General features: G+C 51.0%; 2 protein-coding genes across 2 annotated transcripts in view; one reads left to right on the top strand and one right to left on the bottom strand.

Moving 5' to 3' along the window:
* The window catches only part of GRK5 (G protein-coupled receptor kinase 5), a 249,292-nt gene extending 247,322 nt beyond the window's left edge, over positions 1 to 1,970 (top strand). The window contains exon 16 of the mRNA XM_050803971.1: positions 1,328 to 1,970. Within this exon, the coding sequence (XP_050659928.1) occupies positions 1,328 to 1,426 (99 nt within the window). The 3' untranslated portion in view covers positions 1,427 to 1,970. The remainder of the gene's footprint in view (positions 1 to 1,327) is intronic.
* PRDX3 (peroxiredoxin 3) overlaps positions 1 to 22,601 on the bottom strand; it is a 497,514-nt gene that overhangs the window by 286,980 nt on the left and 187,933 nt on the right. The gene's annotated exons all lie outside the window — the stretch shown is intronic.

Consider the following 22,601-nt stretch of genomic DNA (forward strand, 5'->3'; position numbering starts at 1 on the left):
GCCAGACACTGCTGAATGTCCTTGGGGGCACAGTCACCCCTGGTTGAGAACCGCTGCCCTCTCTGGTCCCTATGAAGCCTCAGTCATGTAAAGACTGAACATCATAAGCTCAGGGAGAACTGGGGGTAGAAGCTGACCCTGCAGAACCTTCTGGCTCCTGAGATGGCTCCCATCCAGTGCTGTGCCCTCTAGCTGGCAGCCAGAGGAGACAGGGCTCTTGGGAAATGACAGTCAGAGCCTGGCCCTGGGTAAGGGCTAATGTGAGCCAGTAGAGGAAATGCCGGGGAAGGGCCCCCACCTCACCCCACACCATGAAGTGGGCCACCATACACCCCATCTTGGCCTGGCCCTGGAGGAAGCTGTGGCCCAGTGTGCCCATCCTGGAGCCTGGGAGGTTCCCCCACCTAGTTCTGCTCCTTCCTCCTCCCGCCAAAGAGCCAGCTCCAGGATAGACACACTAGGCCAGTGATAATATAAAAATACAACACTTCAGTGCTTCCATCAAGTAAAATGGAAGTTCCAGAAAGAATGACCTCTCCCTCCCCTCATGGCCGGGCGCGCTAAGAACACCCTGGGTCCTAGAAAGAGAAATTACCATGTAGTCTCACAGACCCGGGTTCAAACCCAGCCCTGACACTTCTTGGTTATGTGGAAACTTATGGAACCTCTCCCGCCTCAGTTTGCCTGCCTGAAACATCAGGATAGAAATGCCTGCTGCCTAGAGCCATGAGTGGCGGCCCTTAGCACGGCGCGGGCACCAGCACCTGTGAAGCAAACGTTCCTTGCCTCCCTCCTCCTCCCCTCTGCAACATGGAGGGCCCAGCACACACGGGATGCAGAGGGAGGGCCCGAGGAATGGGAACGACCGCCCATCTTTCCCAGGTGGGTCCTCGTAGAGCCGTTTGCATACGAGGCCCCGTTGTATCCTCCCAGCCACCCTTTGCGGAAGCTGCTCTTCTCGCCTGTTACAGGAGAGGAAACTGGGAGATGGAATTGCATGCCCAAGGCCACTCTGCGAGGGAGGGCAGACTGAGAATTCCAGCCCAGGCAGTGTAACCCTGGGCCTGCAGGCGTAACCAATGTGGATATTATGGGGGGGCCGCCTCCACCCTGATTGGAGGTTCTGTTAATTCCTTGGCTCTTCCCATTTACCAGATAAAGCCCTGTGCCTCCAGGGGCGGCCCTTGCACCTGGCTCTGAGGGGAGACTTCCAAAGGCCATGAAAAGCAAGGGTTAGAGCTGGTGGAGGCAGCCCCTGACCCATCGCCAGGGCTCCCAGGACTGACTGCTGTTCTCTCCATCCCGTCTCCCCCAACCCCAACCCCAGCATCAGAACAATTCCAAGAGTTCGCCCAGCTCCAAGACCAATTTTAACCACCACATAAACTCAAACCACGTCAGCTCGAACTCCACCGGAAGCAGCTAGTTTCGGCTCTGGAAGTCCACAGTGGAACCAGCCCAGACCTTCTCCTTAGAAGCGGAAGTACTGGAGCTTCTGCTCTGGTGGGGCTGCCAGGGGAGCCCCCCAGGAGCCGGGGAAGGAGGCCGTCCATCCCGTCGACATAGAACCTCGAGGTTTCTCAAAGAAATTTCCACTCAGGTCTGTTTTCCGAGGCGGCCCCGGCCGGGGTGGATTGGATTTGTCTTTGGTGAACATTGCAATAGAAATCCAATTGGATACGACAACTTGCACGTATTTTAATAGCGTCATAACTAGAACTGAATTTTGTCTTTATGATTTTTAAAGAAAAGTTTTGTAAATTTCTCTACTGTCTCAGTTTACATTTTGTATATTTGTATTTAAAGAAAGTGAGATTGAGGGTGTATATTTTCTGTGCAGCCACTGTTAACCCATGTGTTCCAAGGCATTTTAGCGGGGAGGGGTTTACAAAAAAAAAAAAAAAATGTGACTCACAACTTCCAGAGCCTCAAATGAGAAAATGTCTTTATTAAATGTAGAAAGTGATTCACACTTCACCTTTAAAGGATTGCTTGTATTTACCCACATCTATCCCTGGAGCCGTTTCCTCACATTGGTATCACCCTTCTGTCGGCTTGGAATGATCTGAATTAAATGTTCCAGACACATGTGGGACTTCTCCCTCCCAGCCAGAATGTCCTCTCCTGGGGCCCTTGGAGTCATCTGGGCTGAGCCCTTCTCCTCGAGGGGCACGCCGAGCCAGCGTTGCACCCACCTCTGTCTGTTCTTCCTCCAGGAAGCGGCTGGTGCGCAGATCCAGATATTTACAGCCTGGGGGGCGATGGGCCTCTTTCCTCCTAAGCGGGTCCTGACTGCTAAAGCCAGTTGTTTTCAAGAGGCTTGCATTGGGGGATTTTTGTTCTATTTTTAACAGAAGCATAGGATCGTAAAGATTCGTCAGGAAACCCCAAGTGTCCCAAAGCCTCAGGGCCCGTGGGAGCACCGGGAGGTGAGTCCGTGCGCTCATCCTAACGGAGCACCGCTGAGTCTGTAGTGGGGAGGGAGGCTGGCCCAGGGACCCGGCGTGTCCCTGAAGCGTTCACAGGGTTTCGAGACCTTCACAGCCCCACCAATGTGCTGGCCCCTGTGGCACGGATGGGGCAGTCTCTCCGGGCAAACAAGAGGCCCAAGGAGAGACCGGGCCACCAGAGAGCTCAAGACAAAGTTACACAGGAAGGTGGGGCAGAGGCAAGATCTATCGGACACTTCAAAGTTTCAGGCGGGAGCTCCCAGAGGACTTGGTGGCTTTGCCAGCCCAGGGGACTCTGAAGGCAGCCCCCAGACCCTTGTAGCAGGGCTGTCCATCCCCAGGGAGCAGCTGGCCACCTCCTACTGCCTCCATGAAGTGACCAGGGGCCAGTCTGCTCCCACCTCCCGTCCAGGGCAGGGTGAACATTTGATCTCACTGTCCCCTGCCTGGCTGAGTCCCTGGTATCTGACTCTGCCACCCAGCAGCTGCCAGGGTCTCTCACCATGTGGACCCTGCCCTAGCTGCACCTGCACCTCCTGTCAAAGTGCGGACTCACAGGCTCCACCCCAAACCACAGAATGGGAGTGCCTGGGAGTGGGGCCTAGGAACCTGCATCATGTAAAAGCTCATCAGATCACTCTGATGACCCTGGAGTGTGAGCACCCCTGCAGTGTGAGCACCCCTGCAGTGTGAGCACCCCTGCTGTGGCCGTCAGCAGGGCTTTGGGGGTGATCATCCCAAACACATTTCTCTGGGTGACGCAGGCAGCATTGGAGCATGAGTCGTGGGGAGGACAGTCGTGAGCACACCAGCCATGAGGCCTGGTTTCCATGCCTTCCCCCCGGACTCTACCCCTGGGTCCTGGGGCGTGCCTCTGAAAGAGTCCTGGCCTTTGGGACTGATCATTTTGAGGTCCTTTTACAAAGAAATGGGGGAGAAGAATTAGCTAATTCTTCTTTTTAATGTAGCAGTATTTTTTTTGTTCAAGACCAGCTCTTGTTTTATGAGGCTCCTTCCATTACCTTTCTTGGGCTGAATACAAAACAAATACAGCCATATTCAAGTTTTCCAAGGAAGTGAAAAGCTCTTTGAATGGTATTTTAAGATCCTTAAGCTCTTGCTGAACTTCCTTTATCAATGAAAAGAAGGACCGTTGTCCTAGGACGGTCACCAGCCCAAGCCACCACCCCAGCCACCCATCCAGGAGGTTGGTTCCTTTTGCCCAGTTCATAGCAGCTCAGTCCTTACCAAATGGATTCTTGGTGTTGGAAAGCAGCCTCTTTTTATTCCTGAAAACCAGTGCCCTGCCCGTTTGCAGTAGAGAATCCCCAACGAGCAAGAAAGATGACAGAAGTGTGGCTGCCATGTTTCTAGGTCACGACAGCTCTGGTGGTACTATCACAAGGCCTGTGCATAGGTTCTGTGATAACTTCAGTCTTCCATCATGTTCACCACCAGCCCTCCCTGAGTGCCCAGAGGAGATGGGGGCAGAGTCACTTGGCCTGTTAAAGCCTCCTGTTCCTTCTGGCTCATGCATTGCTTTGTGGCAAGAGAAAGGAAGTCTTTAGACCAGTGCCTTCTCCCTACTGAGTCCCCAGTCCTGTCCCTTCCCCTCCTCCAACCTTGTTTTCTATAGCCACATTTTTTTTTTTTTTTTTTTTTTGAGACAAGATCTCATTGTGTTGCCTAGGCTGAAGTGCAGTGGCATGATCCTGGCTCACTGCAGCCTTGAACTCCTGGGCCCAAGCTGTCCTCCTGCCTCAGCCTCCCAGGTAGCGGGGACCATAGGCGTGCACCACCATACTCAGCTAATTTTTTAAATTTTTTTGTAGAGATGGGGGTCTTACCATGTTACCCAGACTGGCCTCGAACTCCTGGACCCAAGCTATCCTCCTGCCTCAACCTCCCAAAGTGCTGAGATTATAGGCATGAGCCACTGTCCCTGGCCTATAGCGGTCATTTTTTAAAAAGGTATTTTAAAATTAAAAGCAAACATCTTCCGCCTATCCACCTGTCCCGGATAAGGTATATTTGGACAGTGAACGGATTTAACTCTCTTGAATGCATTTGAGCTCTTCACCGAAGAGCCTTTCTTGCTCCAGGCATGACATCGTTTTCACCAGATGTTCACTGACTTTGTGCCTTTGAGGTGAGACATGGGGTCTCTTAGAAGCGTCTCTGCATCTGCATTTCAGGGGATGAGCTGCTGTCCCTGGTGGACGGAGGCGGCCTCTGCCATGGTCACCATGATGACCTACAAGTGTTTATTGAGTCCCTTGGGGGCACCCAGAATACCACCTAGAATAGCAAGAAGACCCAGTCCCCGCCTTGCGGAGGATGCACTCGCACCCCACAGCAACCCATTCTCGCCTCTTCCTTGGCCAGGAACCCAGGGCTCCAGGACTGCCCGCTGTTGCTGTGTCCTGCGCAGCCACAGGAGGCTTCCTGAAAGGCATTGCTCGGAGGGGCGGGAGCAGGGAGGCCTGGCCTGCCCCACAGACACAGCTGTGCAGCCTGGGTCGTACACACATCGGCAAGCAGCTGCCGAGACAAATAGTGGTGGGAAGTCCTGGGGACACACACAGCCTTTGCATTGACAGCATAGTAGGATCAGAGCCCAGGTGAGTCCCTGGGGATACCAAGGCCTTCCCTTCCTGAAACCGGGAAATCTCCATGTCTCTCCTAGGAGCCTGGCCCCACTGTAGAAACCCCTCCTCTTCCTCCACACCCTGTCCTTTCCCCAAAGCCTCGGTTGTCAGTTCCAGCTACCCATCGACTTCCCCACTGAGCTGCTGCCCTCAAAACAGAGGGGGCACTGCCACCTCCTTGAGCCTGGCATCCCAGGCCTTGCCAAAGGGGACGGTGGCTTCCTGGATAATCGGCAATCTCTGAGAAGAAGAGGAAACGCCTGAGTGACACTCAGCTGTCCTCTGGGGTCCCCTGGTGTGCATGCACATCCTTCTGAATACCTGTATTTCCAAGAGGTGGTCTCCTGTTTTCATAACCCGACACTCTGAGATGGGATCTTCGAACTTTTTAGCCCTGGCTGTGGAAAGATAGTGAGTACGAAGTCTTTGTGCATTTGGAAGTGACATCGCTGTGTGAATTATGAACACAGAGAGCTTCCATCTTCCTGATCACAGTAGACCACGATCGCAAAGCCTCCTCTCCCAGAGACCCCTTCTGCACCTGCCCTCCCCACCCACCACCCAGCTGTTGAAGCTCAGCGTGTGCAAGTCAGACCCTGCACAGGCCGGGGGTGTCTCACCTGGCCTAAACATAAAGGCTTGTGCCGGAGACAGTGATTGAAAACATTTGAAAAGCCAGCTCTCCCTGGCAGAGAAAGACACTTCCCCCGAAGTGGAATCTAGACGTCTTTCCCCAGTCCATCAAGAAGTCATTTTTGTAACAGTCTCTAAGCAAGTGTTCTCAATTAGAAGAGTTTAGTGGCTGTTGGTGTTGTTAAATAATAATAATCCTTCTAGCATCCAAAACTTTCTAATTTTTTTTCAGGGAGATTTGGACATTAATGAATGGAAACTTCCATGGTGGCGGTCACTCCTGAAGGCAGCGGCTTCCATTCTCCCACTGCTCTAACTCTGTGTGTTCCGTCTACCGTGTCACAGTGCCGCTGGATCTAGATGGAACCACTCTTGTTGTTTTTAAGAGAAATAAATTCCTTAATTGAAATAGCATGGCGTCTCTCTCCTGCTGCTGAGCTCTTGTTCTGTTTCTTCTGCATACGACAGCTGTCCCCAAGATACCTGTGGCCTTTGGGTTAACCCTTTCCTAAGGTTGACAGTGGAACCCACCCAAACCCGGACCCCACACTGACCACCCCCTGAACTACCCACAGATGGCCCAGCTCCAGTGGGCAGGGCCCAAGAAAACCTGAATTCTTACCAAGCCATTGGCTTCTGATCTCAAGCCCAGCAAATGGTTCTAGAAGTGCTCCGGCCACTTGGCACCGAGGAGGAGCTGGGCGACAAGGGCTCGAGTCAGTGCCAGCACCATGACACCAAACGGTGCATTTGTAGGTCCCCCCTGCCCGGTTTTATGCAGAAGAGGCAGGCTCTGCGGAGGGGGCCATTCTGGCTGTCCAGGCTTCACCGTGCCAGGCACATGCTGGAACATGGAGCAGCCAGTGAGGCACAGCGGCCCTCGCACTTCGGAACGGGGATTCCCGATCTGGGACCCAAGACCTCTTCTGTCTCCCTCCACCTGCTCGCCTTAGCTGTTAGAATGAACAGGGCTTACTCTGAGATGTTTATATTTAAAATAAAGGTAAAAATTTAAAAAAACAACAATAAATAGAATGAGCAGGGCTTGGACTCAGCCGACACCCTACTGATGATATCACCGTAAACAGGCCACTCTGAGCCTCGGTGTCTTCATCTGTAAATGGGATCACACCTCAGTGATGGGGCTGCTGGAGGATTCAGTGGGAACTCGTGTGCCACCTAGCACAGAGGCCTTGGCTTTGAGCAGGGGCCTGGCCTTGACCTCACACTCATTCACACCCAGCCCTGTCTGGAGCCACACTCCAGCCAGGCCTGGAGCCTGGGGAAGAATCTGCTTACTGGGGGACCCTGTGGAATTGGACAGAGAGAAAGAGGGGCCGGCTGGCAGTGAGGGTGGGATGAGGAAGGGGCTCTCCCAGGATGGAAGAGTGGAGGGAACTCATGGCCGAGGATTTGCCGACCATGTGGGAAGCCTTCAAGGGCAGAAGACACAGTAGTGGAGCAGGAAATGCTCTGATCTCAGAACAGGGACGGGGAGGATCTCTCCTCAGGGCCCAGCTGTGTCTCTGGGGCTTTCACCACTCCAGAACCTCCACTGCCCAAGCCAGCCTCCAGGCAGACAGAAGTTGCCGTCTCTCCTGGGACAGGCAGGGTGTCAGCGGGAGAAACGCCAGCCACATGACTCTAGCCCCGCTCACCATTTACACTGCCCTGCCCAGCAGCTTTGGCCCCTTCCCAGGCAGATGGAGTGGGCTGGGCAGGAGGAGCACCCACCTCTCACCTCCACACCTTTCAGGCCCATGCCCATCCTGTCCACACCAGACAACTGTGGATTTGGTGAGGGGATCAAAAGAGCCTCCATCTAACTCATTTTCAGGAAAGGCTCAAAGCCATCATCCCCAGGCCCCAGAGAGCTCCAGGCCAGAACCCCTCTGGGAGGCGGTCCTTAAGGCCATTGGGATCCACTTGCCATGCCCAGAGACCGTGAAAAGGAGGGAGAACTGGGGCCCTGGGAATAGACCCTTGAGCCACAGCATGGCAGGGCTCCTGGTACCACTTTGCCCAGAAGTTCCCCAAGCCAAACATTGCCCAGGCATGGGCCAGTCGTCATGGGGACTTGGCTTGGCTGTCTTGGGGGAAAAGCAGGAAAAAACCCATTCAGCAGGCCATGGGGTGAGTTCTAGAGTTTGCACTCTAGAGGCATCAACTACTGGCAGGTAAACCAGAAGGCGCAGAAGGCAGCACCTTTCATGCTTGAGGAGTTCTGACTCACTTGGCATCTTGATAAACTAGAATCTGATTCGGCGGGTCTGGGGTAGGGGACAGTCTGCACTTCTAAGTACTCCTGGGTGAAGCCACTGGTCCTCAGACAACACTTTGAGTAGAGAGGCCTTAGAAAGCCCCAAACCTGATCAGGCACCGTTTCTCATGCCTAATCCCAGCACTTTGGGAGGCCAAGGTGGGCAGATCACCTGAGGTCAGGAGTTCGGGACCAGCCTGGCCAACATAGTGGAATTCCGACTCTACTAAAACTACAAAAATTAGCTGGGTGTGGTGACATGCACCTGTAATCCCAGCTACTCGGGAAGCTGAGGCAGGAGAATCCCTTGAACCCGGGAGGCAGAGGTTGCAGTGATCCAAGATTGCATCACTGCATTCCAGCCTGGGGGACAGAGGGAGACTTTGTCCCAAAAAAAAAGAAAAAAAGAAAGAAAGCCCCAAACCGGAATGGCAGGCTGGGTCTATATTCAAACCAGGTCCTGCATTCTGTGGTACAGAAGTTTTATTAATACTCACCAACATTTGCCCTGCCCTTGAGGGGAGCTGATACCAGTAGTTTTCAAAGTCTGACACCCTCACGCCTACAGGCAGCAGCAGCAGCCCTGTGAACTTCTGAGAGATCCAGATTCCTGCTCCCTGCGCCAAGCCTATTGAGTTAGGAGTCTGGGTGGGATCTATGAACAGGACCCCCAGGTGACGGGTGCACACTCCAGTTTGAGGCCCACTGGTTTACAAAGCGCTTTCATCTCATCGAGAACCCTTAGGGCAAAGCAGCCACTGGTCTCCTTGCTGACGGCTTTTCAGAGTCACAGAGGACTGAAGAGGGCAAGGCTCTTACCTGCAAATGGAAGCAGGTGGGTACAATTGGCTACCACTGTTCTTAAACAAAAGGAAAGAGGATACAACATAGAATCCTACTGTCGTATTTTTAATGAAGAGATAAACCAAGAAAAGGAAAAAAGTTTCCTAGAGGGAGAAGGAAGCCACCAGGGGAAGAGAGTGGGAGATAGATATAAAAGCCCGTCTGCTGGCCGGGCGCGGTGGCTCAAGCCTGTAATCCCAGCACTTTGGGAGGCCGAGACGGGTGGATCACGAGGTCAGGAGATCGAGACCATCCTGGCGAACACCGTGAAACCCCGTCTCTACTAAAAAATACAAAAAACTAGCTGGGCGAGGTGGCGGGCGCCTGTAGTCCCAGCTACTCGGGAGGCTGAGGCAGGAGAATGGCGTAAACCTGGGAGGCGGAGCTTGCAGTGAGCTGAGATCCGGCCACTGCACTCCAGCCCGGGCTACAGAGCGAGACTCTGTCTCAAAAAAAATAAAAATAATAAAAAAAAATAATAATAATAATAAAAATAAAAGCCCATCTGCTCAGAAATGTGTCTTGTCTTGTAGATTTGACTTTGCAAGCACGTGTCAAATAAAACACAAATCCAGACCCAGTGGGGAGAGACCTATTTGAAAGATTTTTGCAAGGGAGGAAAGTGGCTACTGCAACAGGGGCTGGGATGGAGACCACTGCAAAATGGAGAAGGCTTTACCATGCCATCTGCAAGGGTCTTGAGGGTTAGGTGGAAAGACGATATCTTTTGTAGAGAGAACAAGGCTAGAAAGAGCCAGGTGTGGCAAGTGGGATGAAAGGGTGATATGATCAGATAAATAGATCAGAAAATGTCACCCTGAGGCGGTCTCTGCTCTGGAGGGGCTGCCTGCAGGCTCAGGCTGAGAGTTGGTCAAAGTTCAGGGTCCAGGAGGAAGGAGTGAAACTTACCTAAGTCTGGCTAGTAAGCATTTTATTTCCATGGATCAGTGGGAACAGGCCATTCAGCTAATCATTTACGAGGCAAAGAATGGAAATCTGGAGGGTCTGTGACTGGCCTTTCATAGATAAATAAGGGGGACATCCCTGGGCCTTATGGAAGTCTGATGTGGTTGGCTATGTCCCCACCCAAATCTCAAATAGTAATTTCCATAATTCTCACATGTTGTGGGAGGGACCCAGTGGGAGGTAATTGAATCATGGGGGCAGGTCTTTCCCATGCTATTCTCATGATAGTGAATAAGTCTCATGAAATCTGATGGTTTTATAAAGGGGAGTTCCCCTGCACACACTCTCCCTTGCCTGCCACCATGTAAGACATGCCTTTGCTCTTCCTTTGCCTTCCACCATGATTGTGAGGCCCCCTCAGCCATGTGGAACTGTGAGTCCATTGATCCTCTTTCCTTTATAAATTACCCAGTCTTGGGTATGTCTTTATTAACAGCATGAGAACAGACTAATGCAAAGTCATACGGGGAAAGGTGGTCTTTTGCAGCATGTTGTTTTCCTGGACAACAAAAGTGTGAGGATAATCTCTTGTTTTGGCTTTTTGTTGTTGTTTTGTTTTGCTTTATGAGACAGGGTCTTACTCTGTCACCCAGGCTGGGGTGCAGTGGCGCAATCATGGCTCACTGCAGCCTCTGACTCCTGGGCTCAAGCAATCCTTCCACTTCAGCCTCCAGAGTAGCTAGGATTACAGCTGTGTCCAACCACACCTGGCTTACCCAGGCTGGTCTTCAACTCCTGGCCTCAAGGGATCCTCCTGCCTCAGTCTCCCAAAGTGCTGAGATTACAGATTGAGCCACGGCACCTGGCAGGGGGAATTCCTTTAACCTTCACTGTTTTCCAGGAGCACCAGGCTCAAGTAAAATTCAATATTGTCATATGTAAATGTTTTTGATAATTGTAAAACAAAACTAGAAAGTTTTTATAGCAGCCCCTATAAAGCAAAAGACAAATAGAACAAACAAATCTGTTCATATGCAGGTGGTGGTATAATCACACAGAGACCATCCCCAAGTGACTTTAAGGCACTGAAATGTGACTGTAGGTTCCCTCTATGTCTGCCCTAAAGACAAAAAGAGCTGCCAAAAAAGTCTTAAGCCATTTTCAGTAAACACATTGTCAGTAATAACGTCGATGTTATTATTCCTCAACTAATGTACATTATAGGGCAAAACATGTAATTCTTTTAATGTAATTAAGAGCAAAATTTTTCAATGTAAGAAAAAATAAAAAATAAAATAACATCAAAGAAGAAAAGCCTTTTAATCCAACCCAAAATAAGCTTTCTCTTTATAAAATAGGCATCCATGAGAATTTTGGCTCCTGGAGACACCATTGGCTCCCCGTGAGTGTTCAGGACTCTTTCCTGGCCACAGGAGATGGAGGAGTACTGGACTTGGATGAGGGGGGAGGTTCCTCTCAGTTCCAACAGTCTGCCAGACTTCATTCAGTCTGCAGCTCGTTCTGTCTTTGCCTCCCTTTTATTTTCTTTTTGATATAGAATTGCCATTTTGGCCGGGTGCAGTGGCTCACGCCTGCAATCCCAGCACTTTGGGAGGCCCAGACGGGTGGATCACAAGGTTAAGAGTTCAAGACCAGCCTCACCAACATGGTGAAAACCCATCTCTACTAAAAATACAAAAATCAGCAGGGCGTGATGGCGCATACCTGTCGAGCCTATAATCCCAGCTACTCAGGAGGCTGAGGCAGGAGAATCACTTGAACCCCGGGAGGCAGAGGTTGCAGCAAGCCAAGATCACGCCACTGCACTCCAGCCTGGGTGACAGAGCAAGACTCTGTCGCCAAAAAAAAAAAAAAAAAAAAAAAAAAAAAAGCATTGCAATTTCTAAAAATAATGATAACAAATGAAGGGATGAATGAAGGGTGAAAAATACTGGGGTACCATTTACATTGTACTCTAGTACTCCTTGCAGTTATGCTATTCAGATGTTCTAGGATGGATGGATGACTGAATGGATGGGTAGAAGAAAGGAATGAAGGAGGGAAGGAATGTGGGAAGGAAGGAAGGAAGGAAGGAAGGAAGGAAGGAAGGCAGGCAGGCAGGCAGGCAGGCAAGGAAGGAAAAGGAAAGGAAGATCCATGACTATGAATGAATAGATGGTTAGACGGATGGAAGCAAAGTGGGTTGGTGGGTGGATGGATTGGAAGGAAGGAAAGGTGGGTGGGTATATGGATGGATAGATGAATGGATGGATGGATGGATGGTTAAATGGATGGAAGGAAGAAGGGTGGGTAGGTGGTGGTGGTGGATGGATGGATGGATGGATGGATGGATATATAAAAAGATGAGTAGGTGGGTAGATGAATGGATGTGTGGATGGATAGATGAATAGATGAATGAATGGATGGCTTGATGGACAGATGGATAGAAGAAAGGAAAAGTGGATGAATGGTTGGATGGGTGGCCATGGTCTATGAACAAGATATGCTCTATATACAGACCCAGTGAAGGATACGCCTCTGCAAAGGAGCAGCTGTGCAGAGCAGACCTTCCCCAGAGAATGTCCAAACCTTTGCCTGGTATCTTGTATTTATGCAACTGACACTTGGCCCAGCAGAATCAGGTATGGAGGATGGTTATTTAACCAAGGTCTACAGCTTTTGATATGGCAGCCCCTGGCCTTCAAGTACTTCTGTGTGTCAGTACCCAATGCAATGATGTGGGACAGAGTGCGCATTCTGAACTCTACGTAGAAGGGTTGGGCCGATGCTGGTCACCATAGTGACTCCATTTCTGCCATTAAGGATCTGGTAAAGACACTCAGGTGGGAAACAGGTTTTTACTACGACTTCTGGATAACTCCAGTGAGTCAGGGAGTAAGAGAGAAGTATTAGAATTAAAGCCGAAGTCCCCTCAGGGCACCAGAGAACCCTGGAAGGAGATTTTTGCCCCCAGCCCTCGGCAGAAAGAGAGGAGCTTAGGGCTCAACTCCCAACAGAGACTCGCCTGCGCACCTGCATGCCGCCCAGACCTGGCTCAGGGGAGGGGACGCTGTCGGGAGAAGGTTCCAGCCAGGTGACCCCATGACCTAGCCGCCAGCTCTGCTCCAGCCACCACTTGTGAGCCCCCAAGGCAGCAGCTGGCTCTCCACCCAGCTCCAGACACAGACTGGTCCCTGAGTGAGAATCCATTTCTGTGAAGGAGAAAGTGTTAAGTGGAAGGGGTGAGGGTTCCTTCCTCTTAGCCTGGGCATCCCAAGGCTCCCGCAAGCTCACTGCAGGCGTGCACCTGAGGCTGGTGTGTTTCCCTGGGAGCAAACTTCCTCCTTCCTGTGAGGTCCTGCAAGGCACTGAGAAGTCCCACCCAGCCTCATGGGGACCCACTGGTGATGTTTTTTGCTTTTTCTAAGAGAAGCCAAATGTTTCCTTTAATGGAGAAATACCATAAAAACTTCTCTTAAATATGCTTGTTTTTCTGAGTTATCAGAATTAACCCGGAACGAGGTAACAAACGGGTTAGGTCCATTAGCCACTCAGAGTAACTAAGTAATTTACAAGAGAACTAACAGCCTGGGTGTCCTCAGTGTTCCTGGGCCAGGCCGGCTTCCCTGGCAGGCAGAGGTGCACTGTCATCAGGAGGCATGAGCAGTTTGCTGCTGGGCCAGGCCCTGTGGTCTGCTTGTTGGAGAAACTACCCACCCAAACATCCACCCTGCCCAGTGAGCCTGGCCGTGGCCATGGTCCTGCCAGCGGGTGCTGCCCCTCTTTGCTCACACGTGACTCACAGCTCCCGTAACACAGTGAGAGCTTCCCAAGGCACAGCCAGGGCACCAAGCTGGGTATGGGCTGCAAGCATTTCCTTTTGCAATTAGTAAACAAGAAGTAGTGTTTATAAACAGTCACCATCTACCCAAGTCTCATTATCTTCACAAACAACGCTCCATAAACTACGGCTCAGACAGGCTCTGTGTCTTGTCCAAGTTGACTAAGCAAACGAGAGGCTGAAACTCACAGTTGGCTTCAGAGTCCGTGCTCTTTCTGCTCTGTGTTGCTGGCTTCCTTTCCTCAGCTGGGAGAACAGCCATCAACCCAGCCAGCACCCCCAGCTCTCTGGGCCTTGCAGTGGGTGGAATGTTCCTTCTGTAAAATAGGGAGCCAGTGGGCAGCCAGACCGACCTGGGTTCCCAGTTTTTTTGTTTGTTTGTTTGTTTGTTTGTTTGATTGATTGATTGATTTTGAGACAGAGTTTCACTCTTGTCACCAAGGCTGGAGTACAATGGTGCGATCTTGGCTCACTGCAACCTCTACCTCCCAGGTTCAAGTGATTCTCCTGCTTCAGTCTCCCAAGCAGCTGGGATTACAGGTGTCTGTCACCATGCCTGGCTAATTTTTGTATTTTCGATAGAGGTGGGGTTTTGCCATGTTGGCCAGACTGGTCTCAAACTCCTGACCTCAAGTGATCCACCCACCTCGGCCTCCCAAAGTGCTGGGATTACAGACATGAGCCACCACGCCCAGCCTGGGCTCCCATTTTTTTTTTTTTTTTTTTTTTTTTTTGAGACTGAGTCTGGCTCTGTCGCCCAGGCTGGAGTGCAGTGGCCAGATCTCAGCTCACTGCAAGCTCCGCCTCCCGGGTTTACGCCATTCTCCTGCCTCAGCCTCCGGAGTAGCTGGGACCACAGGCACCCGCCACCTCGCCCGGCTAGTTTTTTGTATTTTTTTTAGTAGAGACGGGGTTTCACCGTGTTAGCCAGGATGGTCTCAATCTCCTGACCTTGTGATCCGCCCGTCTCAGCCTCCCAAAGTGCTGGGATTACAGGTTTGAGCCACCGCGCCCGGCTGGCTCCCAGTTTTAACTGAGCATCAGACTCAGCAAAGCCCTAGCTTCTCCAGGTGTGCTCTTCAGACCAGCAGCCTCTCCTGGGGACTTGTCAGGTGGTGGACCCTCAGGCCCCGCTGAGACCTTCTGAATCAGGATCTGCCATTTAACTAGATCCTGCCCCAAAGCACATTCAACATTTAGATTCTCAGGTTCTACCCCAGGGAGTTCAAGGTGGCCCAGAAACCAACCACACACCCAAGGCAGCCCAGAAACCGACCAGCAACAGGGGCTTTAGTTGAAACTTCCCTAGGCAGCCCAGAAACTGACCAGCAGCTTTCCTGCTGGACACCATCCTCCTAGGCTCCTTGGGGGAAAGCCCAGGGGTGGGTGGCTAGAGTTCCAGTTGTTACTACATGGTGCCTGGTTTGGGAGGAGAGTGACTCCTTTGCCTCTGCTTGGATGGGGGCTTTAATGGCCCTACTGTCCCAGCTTTATGGAGTATTCTTTGGAAGTTGTAGGCGACCATTCTCCTGCCATTGAGGTCTGTCAGGGGGGTTGCTGCCTGCCCTGCCGTCAGTCCTAGAGCGGTTCTGTCTTCACCGAGTCTCTTCATCGTGAGTGCAATGAGCTTCAGAGAAAAGGAAATACATTGGAGTTTCACTTGGAACTCGAGGCTGGTGAGAACTGACCGGCCCTCTTTCTCAGATCTCTTGGGTCCACGGCCGTCGACAGTTTCTCCTTCGTCCTACACCTGAGAATGGCTTTCCCTGCTTCCCAGCACACACGGTGGCCCCACATCCCATCTGCCCCTAGCTCCCAAGTTCACATCCTCTGGCCCAAGCTGAGGAGATGCCCCTCAAACCACCATGGAGTCAGCCATGGCCAGCAGAGCAGGGTGGGCTGGGCACTCACACTGGGACAGCAGGCACATCTCAGGAGAGTGGGGGCGCTGCACACAGCTGGGGAAGTCACGAAGACTCCCGGGTTAGCAGGGAGGATGGGTGCCCCCCAGCTCGCCTCAGTCAGAGGCAGGCAGAGAACGGCAGCTCTGACTACTCCCTGCCTTCCCCACGCTCCCTTGCAGGGGAGGCGGGCCAGCTAGCACGCCGGGTGAGGGCTGAGTATCCCCACGCTCCCTTGCAGGGGAGGCGGGCCAGCTAGCACGCCGTGTGAGGGCTGAGTACACGAGACAGACATGGTCTCAAGACCACTGGCTTGTACATGGCAAAAGTCAGTCCTGGTACCCAAAGCAGAGCCTGGAAGGGAGTGAGAGAGGGAACCGAGAGAGGGAGGAGGGACAGAGCGAGGGATGAGGGAACAGAGCGAGGGAGGAGGGAACAGAGCGAGGGAGGAGGGAACAGAGTGAGGGAGGAGGGACCAGAGCGAGGGAGGAGGGAACAGAGCGAGGGAGGAGGGAACAGAGCGAGGGCAGAGGGACCGGAGCGAGGGAAGAAGGACCAGAGAGAGGGAGGAGGGAACAGAGCGATGGAGGAGGGACAGAGTGAGGACAGAGGGACAGAGTGAGGGAGGAGGGACAGAGAAAGGGAGGAGGGACAGAGCAAGGGCGGAGGGACAGAGTGAGGGAGGAGGGAACAGAGCGAGGGCAGAGGGACAGAGTGAGGGAGGAGGGAACAGAGCGAGGGCGGAGGGACAGAGCGAGGGAGGAGGAACAGAGCGAGGGTGGAGGGACCAGAGCGAGGGCGGAGGGACCAGAGCGAGTGCGGAGGGACAGAGCGAGGAAGGAGGGACAGAGCGAGGGTGGATGGAACAGAGCGAGGGAGGAGGGACCAGAGTGAGGGAGGAGGGACCAGGGCGAGGGCAGAGGAACCAGGGCGAGGGCAGAGGGAACAGGGCGAGGGCAGAGGGAACAGGGCGAGGGCAGAGGGAACAGGGCGAGGGCAGAGGGAACAGGGCGAGGGAGGAGGGAATAGGGCGAGGGAGGAGGGAATAGGGCGAGGGAGGAGGGAATAGGGCAAGGGAGGAGGGACAGAGCGAGGACGGAGGGACGGACCAGCTGGAGGAGCACAGGGTGTGCTTCATGGTTTCAAGCCGGGGCCCAGGTTCTCAACCCTGCTGCTCACCACAGTCACCTGAAGAATTTGCAAAACTAGGCCAGTGGTGGCCCGGTGGACACCTCTAAGTCAGAACATCTAGGGGTAGGCTCAGCTGCGGTGTCTCAGTCTTAGCGCCTCTGCTCTAAAATGGGGACAATAACAGCCCTCCAACAAGGTCGTCATGGGGATTTAATATGGGGATTTAATGAGGTGACCTGGCAGGAGCGCTTCACCAGGGGCCTGGAGGTGGCAAGTGCCAAGAAACAGTGGCTGTGTTCCTGTGGTCTCGAGTGATGTTACAACTGCCTGGAAGGTGGGCAGTGGCACCCGCTATGGAGATGGGCACGCTGACCTGGTTGCTAAAGTGACTCACCTAAGGCCACACACGGAGGAAGCTGCAGGGCGAGGTTGTGGACCCAGCGCCCTCTGACTGTGGAGTGCAACTGAGTTGAGCGTCCACACTGCTGCCTTGGTCTCCCAAAGTGCTGGGATTCCAGGCATGAGCCACCACACCGGGCCATTTTAAATGTGTTATTAATGTACTGTATGCCGGTATGATATCGGTCACAGAGTGTTATGGTTCACAGACCCCCTTTCCCCACCTGCCAGTGCTGCCCTCCAGCCCTGCCAACACCTGGATTTTGGAGTCTGGCCTCCAGAACTGTGAGGTCATAAGGAGGTGTTGTTTTAAGCCACTGAGCTTCTGGTAATTTGTTACAGCAGCCACAGGAAACTAATACAACATCCCTTTTTTAAAAAAAAGAAAAGAAAAGAATTTATTTTATAAGCTCAACACTTTATAAGTCCTCAGATTTCCCTTGTTTATTTCCCTTTGGGCTTTGTGGGTTGTCAGTAAAGTTCCGTTGGAAAACCCTGCCAGCATCCTTGAAGCCAAAAGAAACACAGAAGCAGAAGCTGGCTTTGCCCACGCTTGGCCAGGGAGAAGAAAGATCAGGACCGGCATGGGGCTGGGCGGGGGGGCGCTTGGAGCCAAGAGAGCAGGTGAAGACCAGGCTCTGCAACCAACAGGTGCAATGACCTTAGAAAACTTATTTACATTCCCTGGAATTAGATCTCTTTGTCTGCAAAATTCATTCGACATTCACTCCACCAATGGTTTCTTAAGCTCTTTCCTACATGCCATTCCCTGTTCCTGGCCCCAGAGATACAATGATGCGCGTACTAGGCAAAAGCCCCTGCTCTCATGGAGCTTACATTATACGGGGGGAGGGGAGAAAACAAACAAGACACGTAAATAAATATATAGTACGCTTGTCAAAAACACCGAGGAAAAAGCAATAAAGCAGGGAGAAACAAGTGTCCTTCAGTAGGTGAATAGTTAACTAGCCTGTGGTCCATCCATACCATGGAATACTACTCAGTTCATAAAAAGGAATGAATTATTGATACACAACAATGTGGATGGAGCTCAAGAGAATTCTGCCAAGTGAAAGAAGTCAACCTCAAAAGGTCACATACCCTGGGCAACACAGGGAGATCCTGTCTCTAAAAGAAAAAAATAAAGTTAGCCGGATGTGATCCCTGCCTCTAAAAAAAAAAAAAAAAAAAAGCCAGACGTGATGGCATGCACCTGTAGTCCCAGTTATTCAGAAGGCTGAGGCAGGATGATCACTTAAGCCCGGGAGTTCAAGGCTGCAGTGAGCCACGATTGCGGTACTGCATTCTAGCCTGGTTGACAGAGTGAGACGCTGTCTGAAAAATAAAAACTCACATACCATATGATTCTATTTATACGTCATTCTCAGAGTGTCAAAGTTATAGAGATAGGGAACAAATTGGAGGGCTTAGGGATAGGTGGGGTAGAGGGAGGTATGATTATAAAGAAGTAGAATGAGAGAGATCTTTGTGGTGATAGCACAGTTCTGTGCCTTGATTGCAGTGGCAGTTACACAAATGCACACAGGTATTAAAATAGCATAAAACTACACACACATTGAACCAGTTGGAACAGTGTCCATTTCCTGGCCATGCTGTTGAATCCTAGCAATGTAAGATGTAAGCATTAGGGGAAGCTGGGTGAAGAGTGCAAGGGTCCTCTCTGTACTAACTTTGCAACTTGTTGTGAACCTATAAGGTAGTATATTTGTAATATATTTCAAAATTAAAAGTTTTCAAAAATACATGTAAGGAAATATAGACTAAACCAGGGAAGAAGGATAGGCACTATGTGGGTAGCAGGTGTTAAAATTTTGGACAGTGCCTAACGATATGTTACTACTTGCATTAGTTTGTTCTCATGCTGCTAATAAAGACATACCCAAGACTGGGTAATTTATAAAGGAAAGAGGTTTAATAGACTCACAGTTCCACATGGCTGGGGAGGTCTCACAATCATGGTGGAAGGCAAAGGAGAAATAAAGGCACATCTAACCTAGTGGCAGGCAAGGGAGCTTGTGCAGGGGAACTCCCATTTATAAAACCATCAGATCTTGTGAGACTTACTACAACGAGAACAATATGGGGGAAACTACCCCATGATTCAATTATCTCCACCTGGCCCTGCCCTTGACATGTGAGAATTATTACAATTTGAGGTGAGACTTGGGTGGGGACACAGCTGAACCATATCACTACTTCAGAGGGCAGGTGGATGGTTTAAATGAGACACGATGTGAACTTGGAACGCTGCAAATACTCAGTAAGTGCTAATTTATAATTCTTTTTATTGGGGAGTTTAGTGTTGCGTTATATTTAAATAACTCAATTTTTTGGTTGAAAGAAACCTGTGTATAAAAAAATAAAAATATTAAAATTAAATAAATAAGAAACTCCACTTTTTAGATGTCACAAGAGTATGGTGGTTATGTTTTTTTAAGTTCATAATTTTTGGAGAAGCACACTGAAATATCTGCCAATGATATGACATGAGGTCCAGGATTTCAAAATAAAACAGAACGCAAAATGATTGGCTGTGGTTGGGCAGGACTGGTGATGGTTTGATGGGTGCTGGGCTAAGCCGAGGTGGGCTGAGTTACAAAGGTGGTCGTTGTGATGGTTAATTTTATATATTAACTTGACTGGGATAAGGGATGCCCAAATATTAATCGCTGATAAAATATTATTTCTGGGTGTGTCTTTGAAGGTGTTTCTAGAAGAGATTACTCAAAATATGATATTAATGTTGCTATTTATCTCAGGTTCTCTAGAAGCAGAACCTGAGATGGAAATTCTGATGCAAGTGATTTATTGAGGGAGGGAGGAAAGCAGGACAGGTCCTGGAGGAAGCTGGGGAAAGATGTGGTTTCATGAGAAGCCCAGCCTCAACCTAACTCCAAAAGGACCTTCAGAGCATAAATTACAGCTCAGAGGTCAAACAGCGGGTGTTATCCTTCTGCATCAATCAGCCATTGGCCATAGGCATCAGGGGACGGGAAGCTGCAACCTCCCAGGCATCTCGGTGAAAAAGAATGACTTGATTGATTAGTGATGTCTGCAATGGACATGAGAGGGGAAATGGTGGCTGTGTATATGCTTGTAGTCTTGAGGACTGCTCAGACCTTTCTAACATACCTCTCTAGAATTCTAACAGGTAACCATTTCTCATTCATTCACCACATATTGACTGAGGGACTACCAAGTGCTAAATTCTGGACCTTTTGCACGGCCTTCAAGGAACTTACTGTCTGAGGGAAAAGAAGACACAGACATAGAGAAAATGTGCCAAGCCACATGAAAGGGCACCGGGTAGAAGCTCTAAGTCCACCCCATCACTGACAGCTGTTCAATGAGGTCAGGAAGGACTATGTCTCCCAGCAATACAAAAATTCTCAACTTTAAATTTAAACAGTTAAGTCCCTGGGTTTTGCTCATTCTTCTTACATACGTCCAACTCTCCAGGCTTCCTCCATGGTTTCCAGGTGGCATACAACATGTTCACTGAGAGCTCCAGCTCTGGACCCAGAGAGAACTGGGATTGAATCCCAGCTCTGCCACTTACTAGATGGTGTGACCTTGGGCAAGTCACTTAACTCTGAGTCTGTTTCCTCAACTAATAAACTGATTTGCTAATGGGAGAAATGTAAAGCTCTGAGCATCTGCTTGGCAAGGGGACCTTTGGCCCCAAGAGGAAGGAGGTTTTCTGCAGAAGTGGAGAACTCCTCACTCACCAAGGGAAGCAGGAGAGTGAGAGAAGCTGGTGCAGATAGCCCCCGAGAGACGGAGGTGGGACCGCCTCTGCTACTTTCTCTTTCCGTTTGTTGGTGGTCCAGTGTCTACTGCTGCCTTGGCAATTGAAAAGCCCGATACCCAGCCGGGCATGGTGGCTCTCACCTGTAATTACAGCACTTTGGGAGGCCAAGGAGATCATGAGGTCAGGAGATCAAGACCATCCTGGCTAATATGGTGAAACCCTGTCTCTACTAAAAATACAAAAAATTGGCCAGGCATGGTGGCACATGCCTGTAGTCCTAGCTACTTGGGAGTTTGAGGCAGGAGAATTGCTTGAACCCAGGAGGCAGAGGTTGCAGTGAGCCGAGATCACGCCACTGCACTTCAGCCTGGGTGACAGAGTGAGACTCCGTCTCAAAAAAGAAAAAGAAAAAAGAAAAGCCTTATCCCTGTCTTGATCCTGCCCCTACCAGGCCCCCTCAGGTGAGTCTCTGAGCCTCGACATCCCCAGTGATTACAAGGCTGGGGTGCAGCAGGACCCTGGGAGCCACATCGTGCTGTGCTGCCTGACACCCCACCAAACCCTGAGGGAAATACTCGTATGTCCCCATATGACATGGTTTAGCTGTGTCCCCACCCAAATCTCATCTTGAATTCCCTTATGTTGTGGGAGGAACCCAGTGGGAAGTAATTGAATCATGTGGGCAGATCTTTCCTGAGCTGTTCTTGTGATAGTAAAATCTGGGGTTATTATGACAGGGAGTCTCCCTGCACAAGCCCTCTCTTTGCCTGCTGCCATCCATGTAAGGTGTGACTTTGCTCCTCCTTGCCTTCTGCCATGATTGTGAGGCTTCCCCAGCCACGTGGATCTTTGTAAATTGCCCAGTCTAGGGCATCAGCAGCATGAATATGGATTAATACATCATACTTGGAGGGGCTCGGACAGGGCCTGGAGGGAACACACCCCATATCAGTGAGAGAACCGGATGGCAGTGGGGAAGAAATGTCACCTACAGCCAGATTTGCTTCCTTCTGGGAAGCACCCAGGAGGCATTTTGGGGTGGGGGATGGCATGACTGGGCTGGAGGTAACCTGGGCATCCCCGAGCCTCTCAAAGCCCTTCATCCCCTCCCCATGGCCTCTCACCTGTAACTCTAGCACCTTGAGAAGCTGCGATGGGAGGATCACTTTAGCCCAAGAGTTTAAGACCAGCCTGGGCAACATAGTGAGACCCTATTTCTAAAAAATAAAAATTTTTTAATTAGCTGGGCATGGTGTTGCATGCCTATGGTCCCAGCTGCTTAGGAGATTCAGCTGTACCTACTTTACAGAAAGAGAAATGCCTGTCTTAATGGTCCAGACAATTGCATGTTCCATCCCACACAGAGAGCACATTTCCCCTAAGTGAGTAAAAACTGGAGATGTGAGTCCAGTCGGCTACTCTCACTGCCCCGCTTGGTGAAAACGTCTCACCACTGCATGTCATTCTGATGTTTACCCATACGTGTTCTTCACCCAGCCTAGGCCCTCCACAGAGGCCAACCACTGGGCAAGGCCCTTGCCCTAAGACCCAAGAATCTGTGCCCTGAGCCGGGGAGGCAGAGGGAAACCAGTCATGCCGGTCGGCACCAGAGTGTTTGCCTAGGGCGTGTCCAAGGGAAATGTCGGTGAAGCAAGGTACATGCCTGATGCAAGGCTTTAGAACCTCAGCCCATGAGGAAGGAGCTCCTCTGTCCTTTAGCCAGGAGTGGTGGGAGCAGGGAGAGGAAGTGGTGAGGCTCTTGGAAGTGGGACCTCCATGGCTTGAGAATAAAGTTTGCTCCGAGCTGACCTAACGTC

The sequence above is a fragment of the Macaca thibetana genome, chromosome 9 (genome assembly GCF_024542745.1).
Source record: "Macaca thibetana thibetana isolate TM-01 chromosome 9, ASM2454274v1, whole genome shotgun sequence".
In the NCBI taxonomy this organism is placed as follows: domain Eukaryota; kingdom Metazoa; phylum Chordata; class Mammalia; order Primates; family Cercopithecidae; genus Macaca; species Macaca thibetana.